Source organism: Triplophysa rosa, linkage group LG19 (genome assembly GCF_024868665.1).
Source record: "Triplophysa rosa linkage group LG19, Trosa_1v2, whole genome shotgun sequence".
In the NCBI taxonomy this organism is placed as follows: Eukaryota; Metazoa; Chordata; class Actinopteri; order Cypriniformes; family Nemacheilidae; genus Triplophysa; species Triplophysa rosa.
Window position 1 is genome coordinate 19188868 of NC_079908.1, and position 18105 is coordinate 19206972.

General features: G+C 40.2%; 1 protein-coding gene across 2 annotated transcripts in view; it reads left to right on the forward strand.

The window, feature by feature from the left end:
* col5a1 (procollagen, type V, alpha 1) overlaps positions 1 to 18105 on the forward strand; it is a 70036-nt gene that overhangs the window by 5552 nt on the left and 46379 nt on the right. For both annotated transcript variants that reach the window (XM_057359987.1, XM_057359988.1), the window contains exon 2: positions 13207 to 13374. In XM_057359987.1, coding sequence (XP_057215970.1) covers positions 13207 to 13374 — 168 coding nt within the window. The remainder of the gene's footprint in view (positions 1 to 13206; positions 13375 to 18105) is intronic.

Genomic DNA, 18105 nt, shown 5'->3' on the forward strand with positions numbered 1-18105 from the left:
AAAAAGCAGTTGTGAATTTAACTGTAGTAGCTCGGTTGCTGTGGATTGGTTTTGTAGTGAGAGCGAGTAAAATAATCGTTCGTTTGATGTTTGATTCTTTTGAGTTATTTGAGTGATTCAGTTGAATCATTTAGCAAAGCAATGGGCAGTTTGTTTTAAATCACTGAACTGTATAATCTTTAAGAAACAAATCAAAATTTTTAGCCGCGTAATTAAAAATAATGCAACATTTGACAAACTTTAATAAAACAATTAATAATTGTCAACAATTACGAGCAATGTCTGAAAATGATTTAGTGAATCGCTTTTATGATTCAGTTCATTGAATGATTAAATTATTGTGCAGTGAGACTGGGAATTGTTTATTTCAATTGAGCAGTGACTCAAATTAATAAGGGAATATTTTTAGTTATGTAGCTGATTGAAATGAATCAGCCATAGAGGATGAAATCCTGGTGTGTTATCAAAGCAAGGGAAAGTGAAAAAACGAGGAGCGTTATGGAAGCCAATGACAGCAGATCTACAGGAGATGAGGTCAGAGGGTCAGAGGTTTAAGGTCAAATACTGTGGGTGGTGACTTTCAGATTATGACCACCCCAGAGGTTTACAGTGCTCCACCCGTCCCCGGGATACAGCGTCTGGAAAACACATCACGTTGAGAAGAGAGAGGGAGACGATCCATTTCACACTGTTTTGACGTTAAAAGTGACTTCGTGAAATAAAACTGTTTAAATGTGGGCCAATAATTGCTCATTTCGTTCATATCATGAACTGAATCTTTATTCACACTCATGTCTTTCTAAACCTGCATATGACTCTTTATTTATGTGAAACGCAAAAAAGATATTTTGAGAAATGTCTCAGTGGTTTTGTGTCCATACGACATTCTTCAAAATATCTTCTTTTGTGTTCTGCAGAAGAATGAACGTCATACAGGTTTGCAATGACACGAGGGTGAGTAAATGATGAAATAATTTTCATTTTTGGGTCTTCTAGGTGGTTACTAGGGTGTTGCTAGGCGCTTGCTAGCTGTAGTGTGTTATTGTAGAGGGCAGCTGTTTTTTTAGGGGGGATTACACCTGGTCTTGATACAGCCCACCACCCTTGCAGCTCAAATACAGCACATTGTCATGCATGCGTGCGTGTTTTTAGATCTTTGGTTCCCAGAGCTTAGAGTTGAAGTTTTTGAGTATTGCATTTCTGTCTGCTCTGCTCCGTATGAATAGACTCTTTCATGGCGCTTTTAAATGGACGCCATGTTTGAGCTTTGCTAAGGCTTTGTTGTGATTAATTGAGGGGGGTCAGAGTGTGTGCGTGTGTGCGTGTGCGTGTGTGTCTGGCCTCTCTCAAGTTCCAAGCACCCCTGCAATGACTCGAGATTCCCTTGAGCTGTCAAGAACCCCACACATGTGCGGACACTTCCTCTAGAATAACATTCCCTACATACCTGTACTAGCGCTGCACACTTAGTGTCTGTGGACTATACATCAGATCCAGACGACCTCAAAGCATCACGGGACAGTTGTGGGAACGAATAGCCACAAATGGAGCAACAGTGATGTTTTAGTTCGTTTCTTTTTGCTTTTGAGAATGAGAAGTCAGAGAGAGAAAGAGAGTTGTGTTCTCACATCTGGAAGCTATAGCCGTCATTGTGATGTCTGCTGATCCTAGAGAAAAAGAGGGAAAAAAGAGGGGGGAAAAGGAAAAATACGTTCCAGATGTTTTTCCTCCCCTCGCTGTGGACCAGCAGAGGAATAAAATACTGTTTCATTAAGAAAGAAGAAAAATACACGGTCCTCGCAGAGAAATGTGAGAGAGTTTTGGTTTTTACGTTGAAAAAAAGTGGTCCAAAGTTTAGCGTACAGTTTGAACGGCTTTCGTTTTATTTGTATTGTTTATTTGTGTGTGTGTATGCTTGTTTGTGTCCGATTTTCAGAGCTGTAGTGAATTTAGGGATACTTCAGGGTCTCAAAAGCATGTTTCGCATTATGTGATGATATTGCGGTAGATTGCAGAGAGCCTGTAGTGTTGTTGTGTGTTGCTCAGAAGTGGCCGTAACATTTAAAATGTGATTACAATGGATTAAATTCTAGTCGTTGTTTATTTGTATGTAATTTTTTGGGTGTGTGTGGAAGAGAGAGAGCGTGTGTGTTTGGTGACCTTTGTTGTGACCTCTGATCTTATATACCACATTCATGACCCTGAGACAAAGCTTTATGTGTCTTCCAGGGGTTTATGACCAACACATACTTTCTTGCCCTTTTTGGGGGGGGGCATACTGAGGTATCTTTTCATCTCATAGAAGAAGAGACGCTTCTTTGTCTGATACAGTACAACGATGAAGGACACGTCTCGTCCTTTGGATGAGGCGTAAAAGTGAGGTCCTGACTTCCTGAGATCCCATGGCACTTCTCTTAAAGACTCAAGAGTAGGGGCGTAACCCCGGTGTCCTGGCCAGATTCCCTCCACTGGCCCTTGTCAATCATGGCCTCCTAATAATCCCCACCCTCTGAATTAGCTCTAGATCTCTCTCTCCTCTCCACCTATAGCTGGTGTGTGGTGAGCGCACTGGCGCCGTTGCACTGTGGCTGCCGTCGCATCATCCAGGTGGATGCTGCACACTGGTGGTGGTTGAGGTGAGACCCCCTTCATATGATTGCAAAGCGCTTTGGGTGTACAGCAATACACAATAAAGCGCTATGTAAATGCCTCATTCATTCATTCACATCTATTCTCATGATGTTCACAGCAGATCACACCGAGTCTGAAACAACTCTGACATCATGACCCAAAACGTGGCAGATTTATTTCTCACAGAAATGCACCATGGAAACTAAACATTTGCCCGGTTAACCGAAAATATCTATCACGTGATTTATGCACAACTTGTGAGTGAAGTACGGTAAAATGCTGCTGCATCTGAAAGCCAGAGGGCGCTCTTGTGCGGAAACTCCAAATACGCACTGCAGAAGAAGACCATAACACGTAGTTCTAGGAAATGCCTATAGACATCTTTTAATCACTGTTACTCAAGCCTCATCAGGTATTTTCATGATAATAAAGTATATTTATAATGATCATGTTTGACGGGTGTTGCTTTTTCAAATGCACATTATAAGCGACTCAAACTCGCACTGCTTTTAGATCGAGCAGCATTTCCTACTGATCCCAGAGCTGTGCTTCACGGACAAGCTACGCATCAATAAAATAATCGATACCTTTCATTATCGCAGCCAGCTCGGTTTCAGCAGGATTTAGCGGTAACCACGGTTAACCGGGCACATGTCTAAACCAACGTTTCCTCCAAAATAGTAACATATTGTTATATAAAGTTTAAAGTAAAGTTAAAAGCGATATTATAAAGTGAAACGGGAATGGGATCTCCGTTCAAGAACAGTGTAAGAAACGTTCACAATCTGCCATTTGGATTTGCAAAGTAGCACAATTTTATTGCACTTTAGTTTTGGGATTTTGGCAGAAGCTCCCGTACCGTGGTAAAGGTCAGTCCATGAAAGCTCCCAGTGTAAAGACTGCTCGAGTCTTCAGAAGGTTTTCATTATCCGGTGGATGAGGCCTTTAGTTCGTCTCGTAATGGACCATTTGAGCAGTATGTTAAAGGTTGCGTGCTTGTCTCGCTCATACGGATCAAATGTATAGTAGTTATAAAATGACATCCGCACCCGTTTGACCCTGCACACCTGGTAATGCAAATGCAGTCATGTGTCAAATATCTGTACGGATACCTGCAGGTTTTTTTGGATTGCAGACACGTGGAGTCGGTAATGAGCGATTAATAATTGTTCAAGGAACATTGAGGAGATGTTTAAGAGAACCCGCAGGTCCAGACATGAGCGAGAACTTTAGGATTCTGGAGCGGTGTGTGGAAAGCTAACATTCCTTCCACTGGCCTCATACAGAGAATATAAAATAGTCTCTCTCTCTCTCTGCAGTAGCACATTATGAACTAGCCGCAAAAGCCACAGAAACGTTCATCTCTCTCCAGAAGGAATTCAACTCAATCTACACACAAACTTCAATCAGACTTATAGGGCAGAACAGAAAGGCTTTTGTTCCAGAAGTGTAATGATATGGATCTGGATATGTTGTGTCCCATGTAATATATTTGGCTTTAACTAATGAAACACGGACAATATTTTTGATGTATGAACTGTTTTACGATTTTAATGAAGTGCAGATGTGATTTAAACAAAAAATGTGTTCAATTACATTTGTATCGAAACGCATTATTATTTTCATTTTTTTAGCCATACTGTGTTTTTTTGGGGCATTTTTCAGTGACATAGTCATGACATTTTTTTCCTATTTTCTTTTTGGACATGCACCATGGTAATACCATAAATATGGTAATTATTCCTTACCGTGGTCTCTTTTAAAGTACTATATTTTATCATTTGATTCTTTCACTGCACCAAGCTGCTATTTTATTCTGCTTACATGTATTTTGTGTGTGTGAAAGAGAGGGGCATCTGTTTTGTAGGAATCTCTGATCTGATAGAGGGGGGATTTCAACTGCAATTGTGCCTTTGCTGTTGAAATTGGATGCTTTTGTCCTCAAATGTGTGTGCGATCGAGTTTGTGGTACAGCACCAATGAGTCAACGTTTCCAACTCGCATGCTGAACTCCAGCCAGCGATGCAGTCACTAAATGTGAGCAGTTTAACACGGAAAAAACCTCCACGAACACATACACTTTCATACAGCTTTATTTTTGCTTTAATAGACTATGTGAATGTGTACATTGTGCTCTTTTTGCTGAATCAGTTGGACGTCGAGTGCTGCTCGGTGGAAACCGGTGCAAACTATAGTCTAACCAAACCACCGGGCCGGCACACAAAACCATACCATTATACGGCACTTCAAACAAGCCACCAGAGGAGAGAGAGAAAGAGACCGAGAAAAAAACGATAAACATGGGTTTATAAGCCTTGGTGAAGAAAGATAGCATAGCAAATCCGAGCCAGAAAAATCAAAAGAAACCGTACGGAAACGTTCAGCACCTGGTTGGCATACCTGCATTTGAGCCCATTTGCCCTGTGAACCCTGCCCTCCTATTACTTGTGTTTCTGTCCAGGTCAAATTTTGGACAGTGACCTCCTGCATGTTATAATATGTACTTAGACAGCTATCTTACCCACAGGGCACTCCTCCCGCATGATTGGCTGCTGTTGGTTGAAGAGCTGTCAATCACTCGGGTTGATCTATCATTAAAATGTCAGTGTGGGCTTTTGTCCCGCCCCCAGACACGGGTCACGTCTAGAAATGACATACTTGCGCTCTCTAATGACCACCTAGTAACATCCTAACAACCATCATTTCAATCATAGCAGTTCCCTGACATCATGATTTTTGCATTTTCTGTTTAAATGACTTTCTTAAGTCTACCATCATCTGTGTGTGGGTTATCATCGTTTGTATTAAGAGAGGTGAGCTACACTGTGAAACATGTGTCAGTAATTGAGGACACAGATTTACAACACACACACACGCGCACACATATAGACACACACACACACACACACACACACACGCGCGCACACATATAGATACACACATGAAGGGTTACCCTCTGGCTTTGAACATATAAATGCTTTTGGTGATGGATGTATTTCAGAAAAAAGTCTTTCAACTTTCGCCTTATGCATGGAAGTCTCTGCCCCCTCTCTCGCTCTCTCACTCACTTTCTCTATCTCTTTGCTTCACAGTGCTTGCATTTTCCACATCAAATGCCACTGTTAAGCTGTCATTTTCTTTCTGTTTACCTTAAAGTGTACAGTTAGATTCTCACTGGTAGTCATTTCTCCATCATTACAGTCTGATGTGGTTTATAAAGTGACTGAAGGTTAATGCGAGCATGCTTTTTGATACATGAAACATTCTAGATCTTCCTCTGAAACTTATTTAGTTGGAAGTATGTCTTTGGTTGAAATTCATTCCACAAAATTGCTGTAAACATGAGACATTTTTATTCAGTCCAGATGTGTTGTGGCTGAAGATGTATTGTTGTGTCGTACAGTTTTGTGAAGACGTTTGGGTCCTGAATGTTGCATTGTGGGAAATTTAGTTTAACAGCGGTGTGTTAGAGAGTTAAAACGTGTTCACACAAAGGATGATAAAGTTTTAAAAATGGTTCTAAATGTAAGAAAACAGCTACATGACAACTGTAATGATAATGCTTAGATATGTTCTTGGTGGTAAAGCGGCTTTATGCTCCAAGAGGAAAATGTTATTGCTCTTTCATAGCTTTAATCGTGGTCTCAACTTAGTCTTGGATGTTCCTCCTAAAATTGTTTAGGAGAAATAAAACTAGAAACAATTGAGGCATTTTTAAAAATACATAAAGAGTATGGATGTGTTCAAAAGACAGAAGACTTAAGCGACAGTTCACCCCCCCAAAAAAATTCACCCCCCAGTTGTTCCAGATTTGTATAAATGTTTTTTGTTCTGTTGAACACAAAATAAGATATTTTGAAGAATGTAGGAAAGCAAACAGTTCTATGGTAGTCAATGGTGGCCAAGAACTGTTTGGTTACACGCATTCTTCCAAATATCTCTCTCTGTGTTCATCAGAACAAAAAATGTGTACAGATTTGGAGCAACTCGAGTGTGAGTAAATAATGACAGAATTGTCTTTAAGTAAAAGTTTCCGTTTGCTTTTTTAAATTCAATTGCTTGTTTAACAGAAATAATAAAGAAAATCAATTATGATTTTTCGTTCTTATGAACTTTCATTTAAATTCGGATGTGTGAGTTATACAATTCTGTCAGCTGACAGATGCATTGTGGGATATTAAATGAAGTAAACAGGTAGTTTCATCTGTTGTACAGTATATGTACTTCAGGTTAAAAGTGTCTTGTAGTGTCAGTAAAAGTAGTCGTACAAATGGCACAGGTCCACAAAACTGTGTGCGATTTTGTGCTTGTGTATGTCGTTGTGTGTGTTAGAGGAACAACAGACAGAAGTTTGGACGTGTTTTGAGCGTTGAGTCAATTTTTCCACTTCACCGAATGAGAGACACGCAGAATTATCTGTGCGGTGTTTGTGAGATAGAGGAATCCCTTTGGACATTAAGGTTAGGAAAAGGACACGCTTTACACTTGTTGGCAGTGTAGTGTGTGAGTTGGATTAGGTGTGCTACAAAACGGATTAAGTATTATGCCTGTTTCGCCTATATAAACGTGTGTGTGTGTCTTATCGTGTCTGTTTCCTGTTGTTGTGCGAAAAAAATACGAATATCATTGCTGCTTTGGATTTTATAATGGGAAAAGAAAAAAGTGAGCGAGAGAGAATGTGTCACCTCTCTTTCCTCTTTCTCAGTCATTCACCTTCCTGTGTATGTGTGCGTGTGTGTGTTTGTATGTGTTTCCCAGAAGCACATGGGGCAGGGGCTGGCTGTCACATCAGATACCAGTTACAAAACTAGACCCAGCCAACTTTTGTAAGATCCAAAGTTTCCGGCATGCACATTGAAAGTATGCACTAAAAGGATGACTCTTAAAGGATGACGCCTGTGCTGAACCTGAGCATTATTTCAGTCTTGACACTACCCTGCTGTGATTGGTCGTGAAGGGAATCATGTGATCATTTACTCGCAGCGAGGTCAACAGTAAGCGTGAGCTGGTAATTCTGATTTATACACCGAATGAACTCCTGCTGGTGTGTGTGTGCACATATTTCATGAGGTCACACTAGATATGACATCACATTTGTTCTACAACACAGAAAACTGCAAGGAAGATATTGTTAGGTTCAGAGCCACTGAGAGAGAGAGAGTCGTGTCAACTCCGTTGACTCCAATGGAGCAGTTTTTTCACAGCAATGGAGGTTCATGGAGGCTCTCAATAGTTCCCAGAAGTTACCAACTTTTAACCCATTTAAAGACGAAAGCCATTTAATGAATAAAAAAATGAAAGAAATAAAGCATTTAAAGAGAAAACATAACTTCCTGGAACTATCTGAAGAGTCCATGAATCACATGACGCTCCAGCGTTTTAGACTTCCGTTGGCAAAACTCGATTAGGTTGGCTTCGATTAGGTTGAAACCCCCGAATGGCAGCAGCCAATGGCATGAATTTGGGGCGGGGCTTCTGTTTATGCATGCATTTGGTCATCCATACAACAATATACAACAATTGACATCATTCACGTTTAGAAGATTTAAGTAAATTAAACTTTTTTATGCTCTCTCAGTATGCTATCGGCTGCCAAAAGCTTTTTTATATAATGGGGGAGGAGCCACGTAGTATGTCCCGCCCTAACTTCCTGTTTTAGTGGAAGTTACATTAAACCTTGAACAAGGCAGCACATTTCAAGGTTCTTCAGTGAGTTTTTAGAGAAGCTTATGCATTTACAATGTGATCAAGTAGTCATGTTAGGACTTAACATAAACTCACATGACGTGCTGGATGTTGTATGAATCAATGTCGTGCTTCTCTATTTACATTTACACATTTGGCAGACACTTCTATTCAAAGCGACTTACATTGCATTATCCTATACATTTGTTTTTAAGTATGTGCAATCCCCTGGGATCGAACCCACGACCTTGGCGTTGTTAGCGCCATGCTCGAACCACTGAGCTACAGGAAAGCTGTTCTTGTTATTGTAGTAATAGTGCAATTAGCCACTAGCCTTTAGCTTTAGATTCAACTTTTTGTTTTAATATCTAGGTTAACGTTCAACATTGTTGGATCAGAACAAGAGTGTTTCATTTGTAAGAAGTGTGTGTGTGGTAGTGTTTTGGATGTGGTTGTTTTGATGCTATTCTTGTGTTTATGTTTGGGACTGTGTGTGTGTGCATGGCATCTCTTTTGTTGTCAGTATGTTATTAAAAGCTGGCATTAAAACCTAGTATTTTAATGCTGAGAGAGAGAGAGAGAGAGAGAGAGGGTGAGAGAGAGAGAGAGAGAGAGAGAGAGAGCTTATTTCTAACCTGGAAACGTGTTTAGAGAGAGAGAGAGGAGACGGAGAGCAGGGGGAGGAGAGAGAGAGAGAGCAGGAGAGAGAGGAGAGGAGAGAGAGAGGAGAGGAGAGAGAGGAGGGGAGACGAGATGAAGAGAAGAGAGAGCGAGGGAGATAGAGAGAGAGAGATGAGGAGAGAGAGTAGAGAGAGAGAGAGAAGAGGAGAGGAGGGCGTGAGAGAGAGAGGGAGAGAGGCGAGGAGCGAGAGGGATGAGGAGAGGGGAGAGAGGAGAGAGAGAGAGGGTGAGAGAGAGAGAGAGGAGAGAGAAGCGAGGGAGAGGGGAGAGAGAGGGTGAGAGAGAAGAGGAGAGAGAGAGAGAGAGGGAGAGAGGAGAGAGAGAAGAGGAGAGAGAAGAGAGGATAGAGAGAGGGTGAGAGAGAGAGAGAAGATGGGAGAGAGAGTAGGAGAAGAGAGAGAGAGAGAGAAGAGAGAGCGAGGGAGAGAGAGAGAGAGAGAGGGAGAGAGAAGCAGCGAGAGAGAGATGAGAGAAGGAGAGAGCAGAGAGGAGGTGAGAGAGAGAGAGAGCGAGAGAGAGGGTGAGAGAGAGAGAGAGAGAGAGGCGAGGGAGAGGGAGAGAGAGAGGGCGAGAGAGAGAGAGAGAGAGAGGGGGAGAGGAGAGAGAGAGAGAGAGAAGACGGGTGAGAGAGAGAGAGAGAGAGAGGGTGAGAGAGAGGAGAGAAGAGAGAGAGCGAGGGAGAAAAAACAAAAAAAAGGGAGAAAAAAAAAGAGAGAGAGGGAGAGACGGCGAAAGGAGAGAGAGGGAGAGAGAGAGCGAGAGAGAGGGTGAGAGAGAGAGAGAGAGAGAGAGGGAGAGAGAGAGAGAGAGAGAGAGAGAGAGAGAGAGAGAGAAAACTTAGTTCCGAGGTTATTGCTTGTAATGTATCTGTGTTTTTTAAGTGCAAACATTTTGTTTCTTTTACAGTAATCTCAGAATAAGTGCATGTCAGCTGGTGGTAAGGAAGAAAAGTTAACTTCAATTTATTAGTTGTTATGTGAACACACACCTGAGCTGTGGTCTGTTTGCAGAAGGAAATGCTGTGGTTAAGGTACATGTACACAGGCAATATTTCTGTTCCTCTGGGACGCCTCTTTAACAGAGTAAACACACACACACACAGAGTACAAACAGTCCTGCAGAGTTAGTGAAAGGTGAACCTCAGTTTACCTGAACATGTCTTTGCGAGTCGATGCTCATGTGTGTGCTTTCGTGTGTTACATGACATTTCATAGGATGTTGGTGGATTCCACTTAACCAGAGCTGTAAAGTACCCCATAAAAGATCAAATGCACTCAAGGGTGAAATTATTTACACACACACACCTGGACAGGTAACAGCGAGGACACATGCACACACATCTGACACACAGAACTAGAGCAAAGAAACACTGTGAACCAAGTGAAAAGAGTTGGTGAGTATGATTATTCTTGAAAAATAAAGATGCAATGGTCAGGAGGATTTTGATGCCATAAGTGTTTTTAGTTTAACTTTATTGTCTAGAATAAAGAACCTGTAATGTAACATCAAGAACCCTATACAGCAACAACAACAAAACAACTTTGAAAGAAGAGTGCTCTTTGCTGAACCTACAGTATGAACCATTAAGGAACTTTTATTTTTTGGGGATTGGTGTTGTGCTGTGTAAATTCTAATGGATGTTTTTGAAGCTGTGCTGTTGGATGTGGGTTACTGGGTCAAACTGTGTTTGCAGACCTGTGAGTTTAGCGTTGGCACATGGTGGTGCTGGAAAACAACTGTAATGTTTACTCCATTTGTCGTTTTTCTTAAACAGCCTTGAGAAAATGACTGGCCTCAATTATACCACATATCAAAGGAACAGTTCACCCAAAAATAAATAATTCTGTCTTCATTTACTCACCCTCGAGTTGTTCTAAATCTGTATACATTCCTTTGCTTTGTTGAACACAGAGAAAGATATTTGGAAGAATGTTCAGAATGAAGGACCCCATTGACTACCATAGTAGGAAAAATGACAATATTAGTCAAAAGTGCCCCAGAACTGTTTGCTTTCTTATTTTGTTTCAACAGTACAAAGGAATTTATAAAGCAATTTTTCTAGTCGATGGTGGCCAAGAACTGTTTGGTTACAAGCATTCTTCCAAATATCTTTCGGTGTCTTCGTCGGAGAACAAAGAAATTCATACAGATTTGGAACAACTCGAGGGTGAGTATTGTAAATGATGACAGAATTTTCATTTTTGGAAGAACTGTTCCTTTAAAGCACTAAACTCTTAAAAATCAATAGCGTACAATTTAATTTCTGTATCCAGCGTGATCGTGTCCTAAGTTCAGCTTCACCTTTCTATCACAAGCATTTGCTAAAAGATGACGATATGTACACACAATTGCAGTGGATGAATGTTTTTTTTTAATGTTTGTTGTTCAGATGGTCCCGCTCAACGTATCATCAGACTGTAAAAAAGTGTCATTTTAAGACCTATAAATAACGCAGCATTTTGGGGAAGCCCTTGGAGCTCCCACATTTGGCATCTCTTTAATGTTAAACCATAGCGGCTTGTTTTTTCTTTGGCAAACTTCACTGCTACTTTGATAAGAACTGGCGCATAACTTTGGCTAACCAGAGAACCTCAGTGTGGTTCCGATTGCTCATCGGTCAGATGGACTGACGCCTCTTTCTGTCTTAGGAGGTCACACGGTGTTGCTTCATGCTGTCGCGTGCCAAAATCGTCATTAAAATAAAATGAAATTGAATTGTTTAAGAACACATTTATGTCTTGAAGCAACATTTAAAAGTATGTTCCGGTTGCCTTTCTTTAGAAAAAAATATTTGCATTGTTTAAAATGACAATTATTTTGTTATTGATGCGATGACATTTTTAAGTATTTCCTTGCTGTCCAAATACTTTCTGAGGCCATTTTAAAACGCATCACAATTATGACATTCCCAACTATTTCGCTGCACGTTAACCAATGATCTGTTCAAACAGTCTTTCAGATACATTTCTCAACCGTTTTAAAGGTTGGTAGCAGATCCAACAGTCTTTTAGAGTTGATCTTAGCGAGTGGTAGTGAAACGGCCAGACAGCGTTTATTATAAATATCTCATTGAAAAATGTAAACGTTTTGAGGCATCTCAGCGCTGTCTCCTCTTAGACTAAATCAGACCTGATCAGAATCACATCAGACTTAGTAGTAACGAATAAACAGTTTCTGTCTCATTCTGTCTGTCTGTCCGGGTCATTGAAAGCCTGACACTCTGTCTTAAAGGGACAGTGCACCCAAAAGTAAAAATGTCCATCTTTTCGTTACAAATTCATGGCTTGCTTAGGGAACACTTGGGAATGGGAGCGCAATGAAGAGGGATTGAAGTTCAATCTGATATTTTTGTCAAAATAGAGTCATTCACATACTCTTATTATGTGACAACTTATTTACATTATGTGATGTTTTTTCGTTATGTTGTGTACATTTCACGTCTTTTTTAGAGAACAAAAAGATTGATATATCTCAGAACTGCTCAGAATGCCGATAGATTCTTATAATTCAAAGGCGACGAACGACGATACATACAGTATTTGTGTGTGTGTGTGTGTGTGTGTGCATGAAAGCCTGTCACAAAGCAGATGCATTAACTGTGTGTGGTCTTCACTGGAAATCTCCACCAAAGAGAGAAAAAAAGGAAAGGATGGATTAAGTTGTGTGTGTTTGTAAATGGCCTTTGTACGGAGTGTATTCTGTGTTCATATGGTCAGTTTAACTCAACTCTAAACACATTAAACACTTTGTGTTTTGTTTATTTTGCTGTGGTGGGTCACAACCATATTTGGAGCATGTAGTGGTGACTTTTGTGGGACTTTTAGTGTGCTAATGATACATTTGTGGTTGTCTGGGCACATGAGAAACTAGCTAGCATATTGCGTACTGTATACTGGACAGTATACACTGTAAACTACCTGCTAGTTTTGAATAACAGTGTTTGTAGTATGCAATGAAATGATGTTTTATTGGTTTACATTATCACACATCCTCATTACATTGCATGTCTAACTCGGTGAGCTTTAGCCCAACAGAATCTATTGTACTGTGTACCCCCCCCCAAAAAACCCAGGCTTACGCTTTCAGATTGGATCATTAATGGTTTTATAAGTTTTAGTTAACGGTCCAGTGTGGTTTTGTTTTATTTGTGCTTTTTATATGTGCTCTGAAATAGCCCAAAACTAATTTTGTCTCTCTTTCTCTTTACAGCTCAACCAGCCGATCTCCTAAAGATTTTAGATTTTAAGAGTTTGCCGGAGGGTGTAACGAAAACCACAGGCTTCTGCGCACATAGGAAGTCATCGAAAGGGCCCGATGTCGCCTACAGAGTCACAAAAGAAGCACAGCTCAGCGCACCAACTAAACAACTTTATCCCTGTGAGTACACAAACACACACATACTTTTTCGGATGTGGTGAAGTTTCTGTAATGCCCTTTCTACCCCCCTTGTCTTCTAACACTGAATAGCGTTTGCACATTTTCATTTAGGCATTTGTAGTGAATTCAGGTTGACACGTACAGTATGCAAACCCCCACAATTGAGCATGTGTGCATCTACTGTATAATCACACACAGGTGCACATTAGGATAATATAAATGTGTGTGTGTCCTGCTTTGTTTGTGTTTGGTCTGCCAGTGTATAAAGATACACACACATAGTCTCTGCTTACCATCTTTACAGTGTGTTTATCACTTTTCAGCACTTTGGCCCTAAATACCCTTCATTTCTCCTTCATCTCATCCACAGCAGATGCTATATAACCCACATAGACAGATGAGAGAGTGAGAGAGAGCCTTACATCACATTATGATTTACATTGAGATATACAGTATATTGAACCTCAATAATAACATATCTAACTTGTGTATCTAGTTACGTGTAGTGTGATTCAGGCATTTCTGTCGGTGTGCGTTTTGTGTGTTTGTGCATAGTGTGTGTGTGTGTGCACCTCATCCCTGCATTATTGGCCTTAATGTCGCTGTGCCCTGGACTCTGCATTTGGCAGGAGCGCTGAAAATCTCAAGAATTTGAGGGAAGGAGGGAGAAAGCAGCGGATGAGGAGAAAGAGATGCCCGTCATGCAGAATAATCAGACTAAACTGAATTACAGTAAATGAAACAGAGACGGTCTCTTACCTCAGCTGACAGTGGCTCTGTTCCAAACTCTTGTGAGCTTCCTACCTAGAAAGCATTTTTAGCTATTATAAAAGTGCTCCAGACACCAAAACTATTCCAGACAGTAGCAAGCGAAATTATTCGGTCTTGTCGGATGCATTAAAAACCAAAGGCAGCGTAACATGATAATGCAATCCCAGAACGCATTGTGATGAACTGAAAACACTGAAGATACTTTTTTATCGAATGAAACACAGACCATCTCATTTACAATGTACAGTATGCGATTGAGTGATCAATCACTTAAGAGGTTCCAGTTTTGTTAGGATGCTGTCTAAGAAGGAAGCTGCCTATATAAAAAGCAGACCAGTGGCCATATTCATCACTCTTTAACAGAATAGTGAGCTTGTTTTACTCACTTTTCTTAGTCTTTGACATTCTTTCTTACGGTACACTATAGCATACCTGGAGAGATTGTGGTGTTTATGTCCAAAGATGTCTTTATAGGGAGGTTTAGTGTTGTTCAAATGAACACACACACACTTGACTGTTTGGGAAACCCTGAGGAGTGAAAGCATACGGAAGGAATGAATCACTCCAAACACAATGCATCTGTTCTTCATCTCTCTCTCTCTTTCTCTATCTTCCACTCTTGCTCCATATGTATACAGTATGTACATCTTTTATTAGGATGCTCAGATTTTGCACCCTAAATCTTTACACACACAACGGGTGCAAATATTTGCATGCTTTAATGACAGCATGCACTCGAGCTGACATGGACAAACACTTTCAAAAACGTTTTGTAAACTCCTCCCCCTCTACTTTTCTCTCTTCCATTTTTATCCATACCCATAAGGCCATTGTCTCCCTTTGTGCTGTGTCTCCATGGTAACAAAGAGGGGTCATAGGTTTGTATACATGGTAGAGAGCCAGACCTACAAACCTGATGGAAAACAGACCTGGGTTAAAATAACCTCCGCTTATACCTGCACAGATGAGTTTCTTTCAGACTTTATATATATAAATTCACAATAAGATAGTTGAAAACAATCAAAACGGAGATAATAAAACTGTAAGAGTAATGGCTGGAATACACTACAAGACTTAAAATCTGAACAGATTTCACACACTTGCAGACTTTTTGAAAGTTTCAGACAGAAACACACTAACTGATCAAATCTGCAGATGGCCACAGACTTTCTGCAACAAGTCCAGACTGAAAATCTGAGCAAAAGTCTTGTAGTGTACTTTAGCCTTAAGAACAAAATCTGCAGTGTCCAACATTCATTCAAGTCTTCTGAATTACAGCGGAGTAATTCTGAGCACAAAGGGAAGGGTATGGAGTAGAGATGAGACCACAGATATGACTTGATTTCTGAATTCTGGTGTTTCATGTTACCCTGGTGATGGGCAGATCTCGTCTCCAGAGAGATGGGCCATGGCTCTTACCCTTTGACCTCTAGACTGATTTCAGCTCTGTCTCTTTAACACACACATCCACATTCACGGGAAACAAGGACAAAAGCACAGAGAAAGTTTTGTTGGCATCTGTGTGTGTGTTCTGGCGAGCCATACATTGTAGCGACCAAAGATACCAGTGATGTATAGCTTGTGGGGACAAAAGGCAGCTTATAAATCAAACTAAATGATGTTTAACTGAAAATATAAAAATGCAGAAAAGTTTGTGTGAGGGTTAGGTTTTGGAATAACGGGAGTGTTAGGGGATAGAATACACAGTTTGTACGTCTATGGAAAGACCCCATAAAATGTGTGTGTGTATAAGTGAGAACAAAGCTGGTGTGAGCTTGTGAATATAACAAACCTTTCAGACTCATAAAATCTGACCAACCGGATCTCGCTGGAAAATGTTGCGATTTTATGAGGTGGTGATTTTGAATGAATTCGTACGTTGTGAATCGTACATAAATTGATTGTGATTATTAGTAAAAAGCAAGCATGAAGATTAACTCCTTACTCAATTTATATGAAAGAGCCACCAATTCGCTAAAATGTAAAATAGTTATGAATGGTCATGAAATTGAGTGTTGAGCTAACACACACACACACACACACACACACACACAAATTCTCAATGATTTATTCACCCTCAAATCTGTATAATTTTCTTTGTTCTGATGAAAACTTGTAATGCTTGTAACCAAACAGTTCTTGGCCACCATTGACTACCATAGTATAAGAAATGACAACGGTCGTCAAAAGTGCCCCAGAACTGTTTGCTTTTCCTACATTCTTCAAAATATCTTCTTTTGTGTTCAACGGAAGAAAGAAATTTGTCCTATGTACTGTATAATTATGTATATTGCTCTACATATCTGTTCTGTCTGCACCGTATGTGTTTAGATCAACAACTTTTTATTTAAAATAAAAGTAGACAGACTTAACTCATCTTTCGTCTGGTATCTAGCTGGTGTCAGTTATTTTGCGACATTTATGTGAAACTGTTTAATCAACTAATTCAGCTATCAAGACATTAGTCAAAAAACTCACAACTGCAGAATATGTCATGCAAGACATGCACAATTGAAAAGAAGGTGAAGAAAGATGTCTGGATAAAACATCTGAAGTTTTTAACATATTCCTCCCACATCATGAGAACTGACCAAAAGCAGAGCAGGTTGTTGAGAATGTGTGTGTGTGTGTGTGTGTGTGTTCATGTTTGTATAACCCAGTGGGGACCTAAACCTGAATGCACACCAACACTTGGGGACTCGTGTCACCGTGGGGACCTGGGCAAAAAAGCTTATAAATTTTTAAAAATCTAAAAATGCAAAAAGTGTTCTATGATCTTTAGGTTTAGGGGTTGGGTTAGGGATAGGGGATAGAATATACAGTTTGTACAGTATAAAAAACATTACGCCTATGGACTGTCCCCACGGAGATAGTAAACCAGACATGTGTGTGTGTGTGTGTGTGTGTGTTCATGTTTGTATATCCCGGTGGGGACATAAACCTGAATACACACCAACACATGGGGACTCGTGTCACCGTGGGGACCAAAATTGAGGTCCCCAGGGGCAAAAAAGCTAATAAATTGTACAGAACAATATTTTTTACAAATCTAAAAATGCAAAAAGTGTTCTATGATCTTTAGGTTTAGGGATAGGGTTAGGGATAGGGGATAGAATATACAGTTTGTACAGTATAAAAACATTACGCCTATGGACTGTCCCCACGGGGATAGTCAACCAAAGCGTGTGTGTGTGTGTGTGTGTGTGTGTGTGTGTGTGTGTGTGTGTGTGTGTGTGTGTGTGTGCGTGTGTGTGTGTGTTGATTGAACACATGTACTGTATGGATGCTTTGTCTGTTTGTCTGGAAAACTCACTTCCTGTCTGACCAGTGCAGATTTTCCCAGAGGTCCTGGCGACAGGCATCTGTCTGGCACATGCGTGTGTGTGTGTGTGTGTCATTGAGTAGACATGTCTGTTTTTCTACTTTTAGAAAGGCACTGTTTTATTTCACCTCTCTCTCTCATTCTCCGTCGCTTCTGCTGACGTCCACTTTTTAAAATTCTATTTATTTTCTTTTGCCTTTAGAGTTTTTTCCCCAAAAAAGTTGTCTTGGGACAACTTCCACAAAGATCTTTTGGAAACTAACAATAGGGGCGGAAACAATCCAGTATTATGATAAATGTACAGTATGCCACAAATCTAAAATTTAACGCTTAAAGTAAAGAAAGGAGTAACTCTGAAATAATGCCATATTTATTTTGTGTTGCTAATATATCATGTCGTATTTGCTTAAAATGAAATGCAGTTTTCATATGTGGGTTAACTGTTCCTTTAAGAGCTTCCTAGCTTTCTCTCTCTCGCTCTCTCTCTCTCTCTGTTTATTCTCTTCTTTCTCTCTTCTAAATAAATTGGAGCAATAAAATGTATCATAGAAGGAACAGCTGTTCTCTTCATTACACTCTACTCTCTCTCTCTTTTCTCTCTTTCTCAAGAGCCTCAGTAGATCCAAGGCTCTTATCAA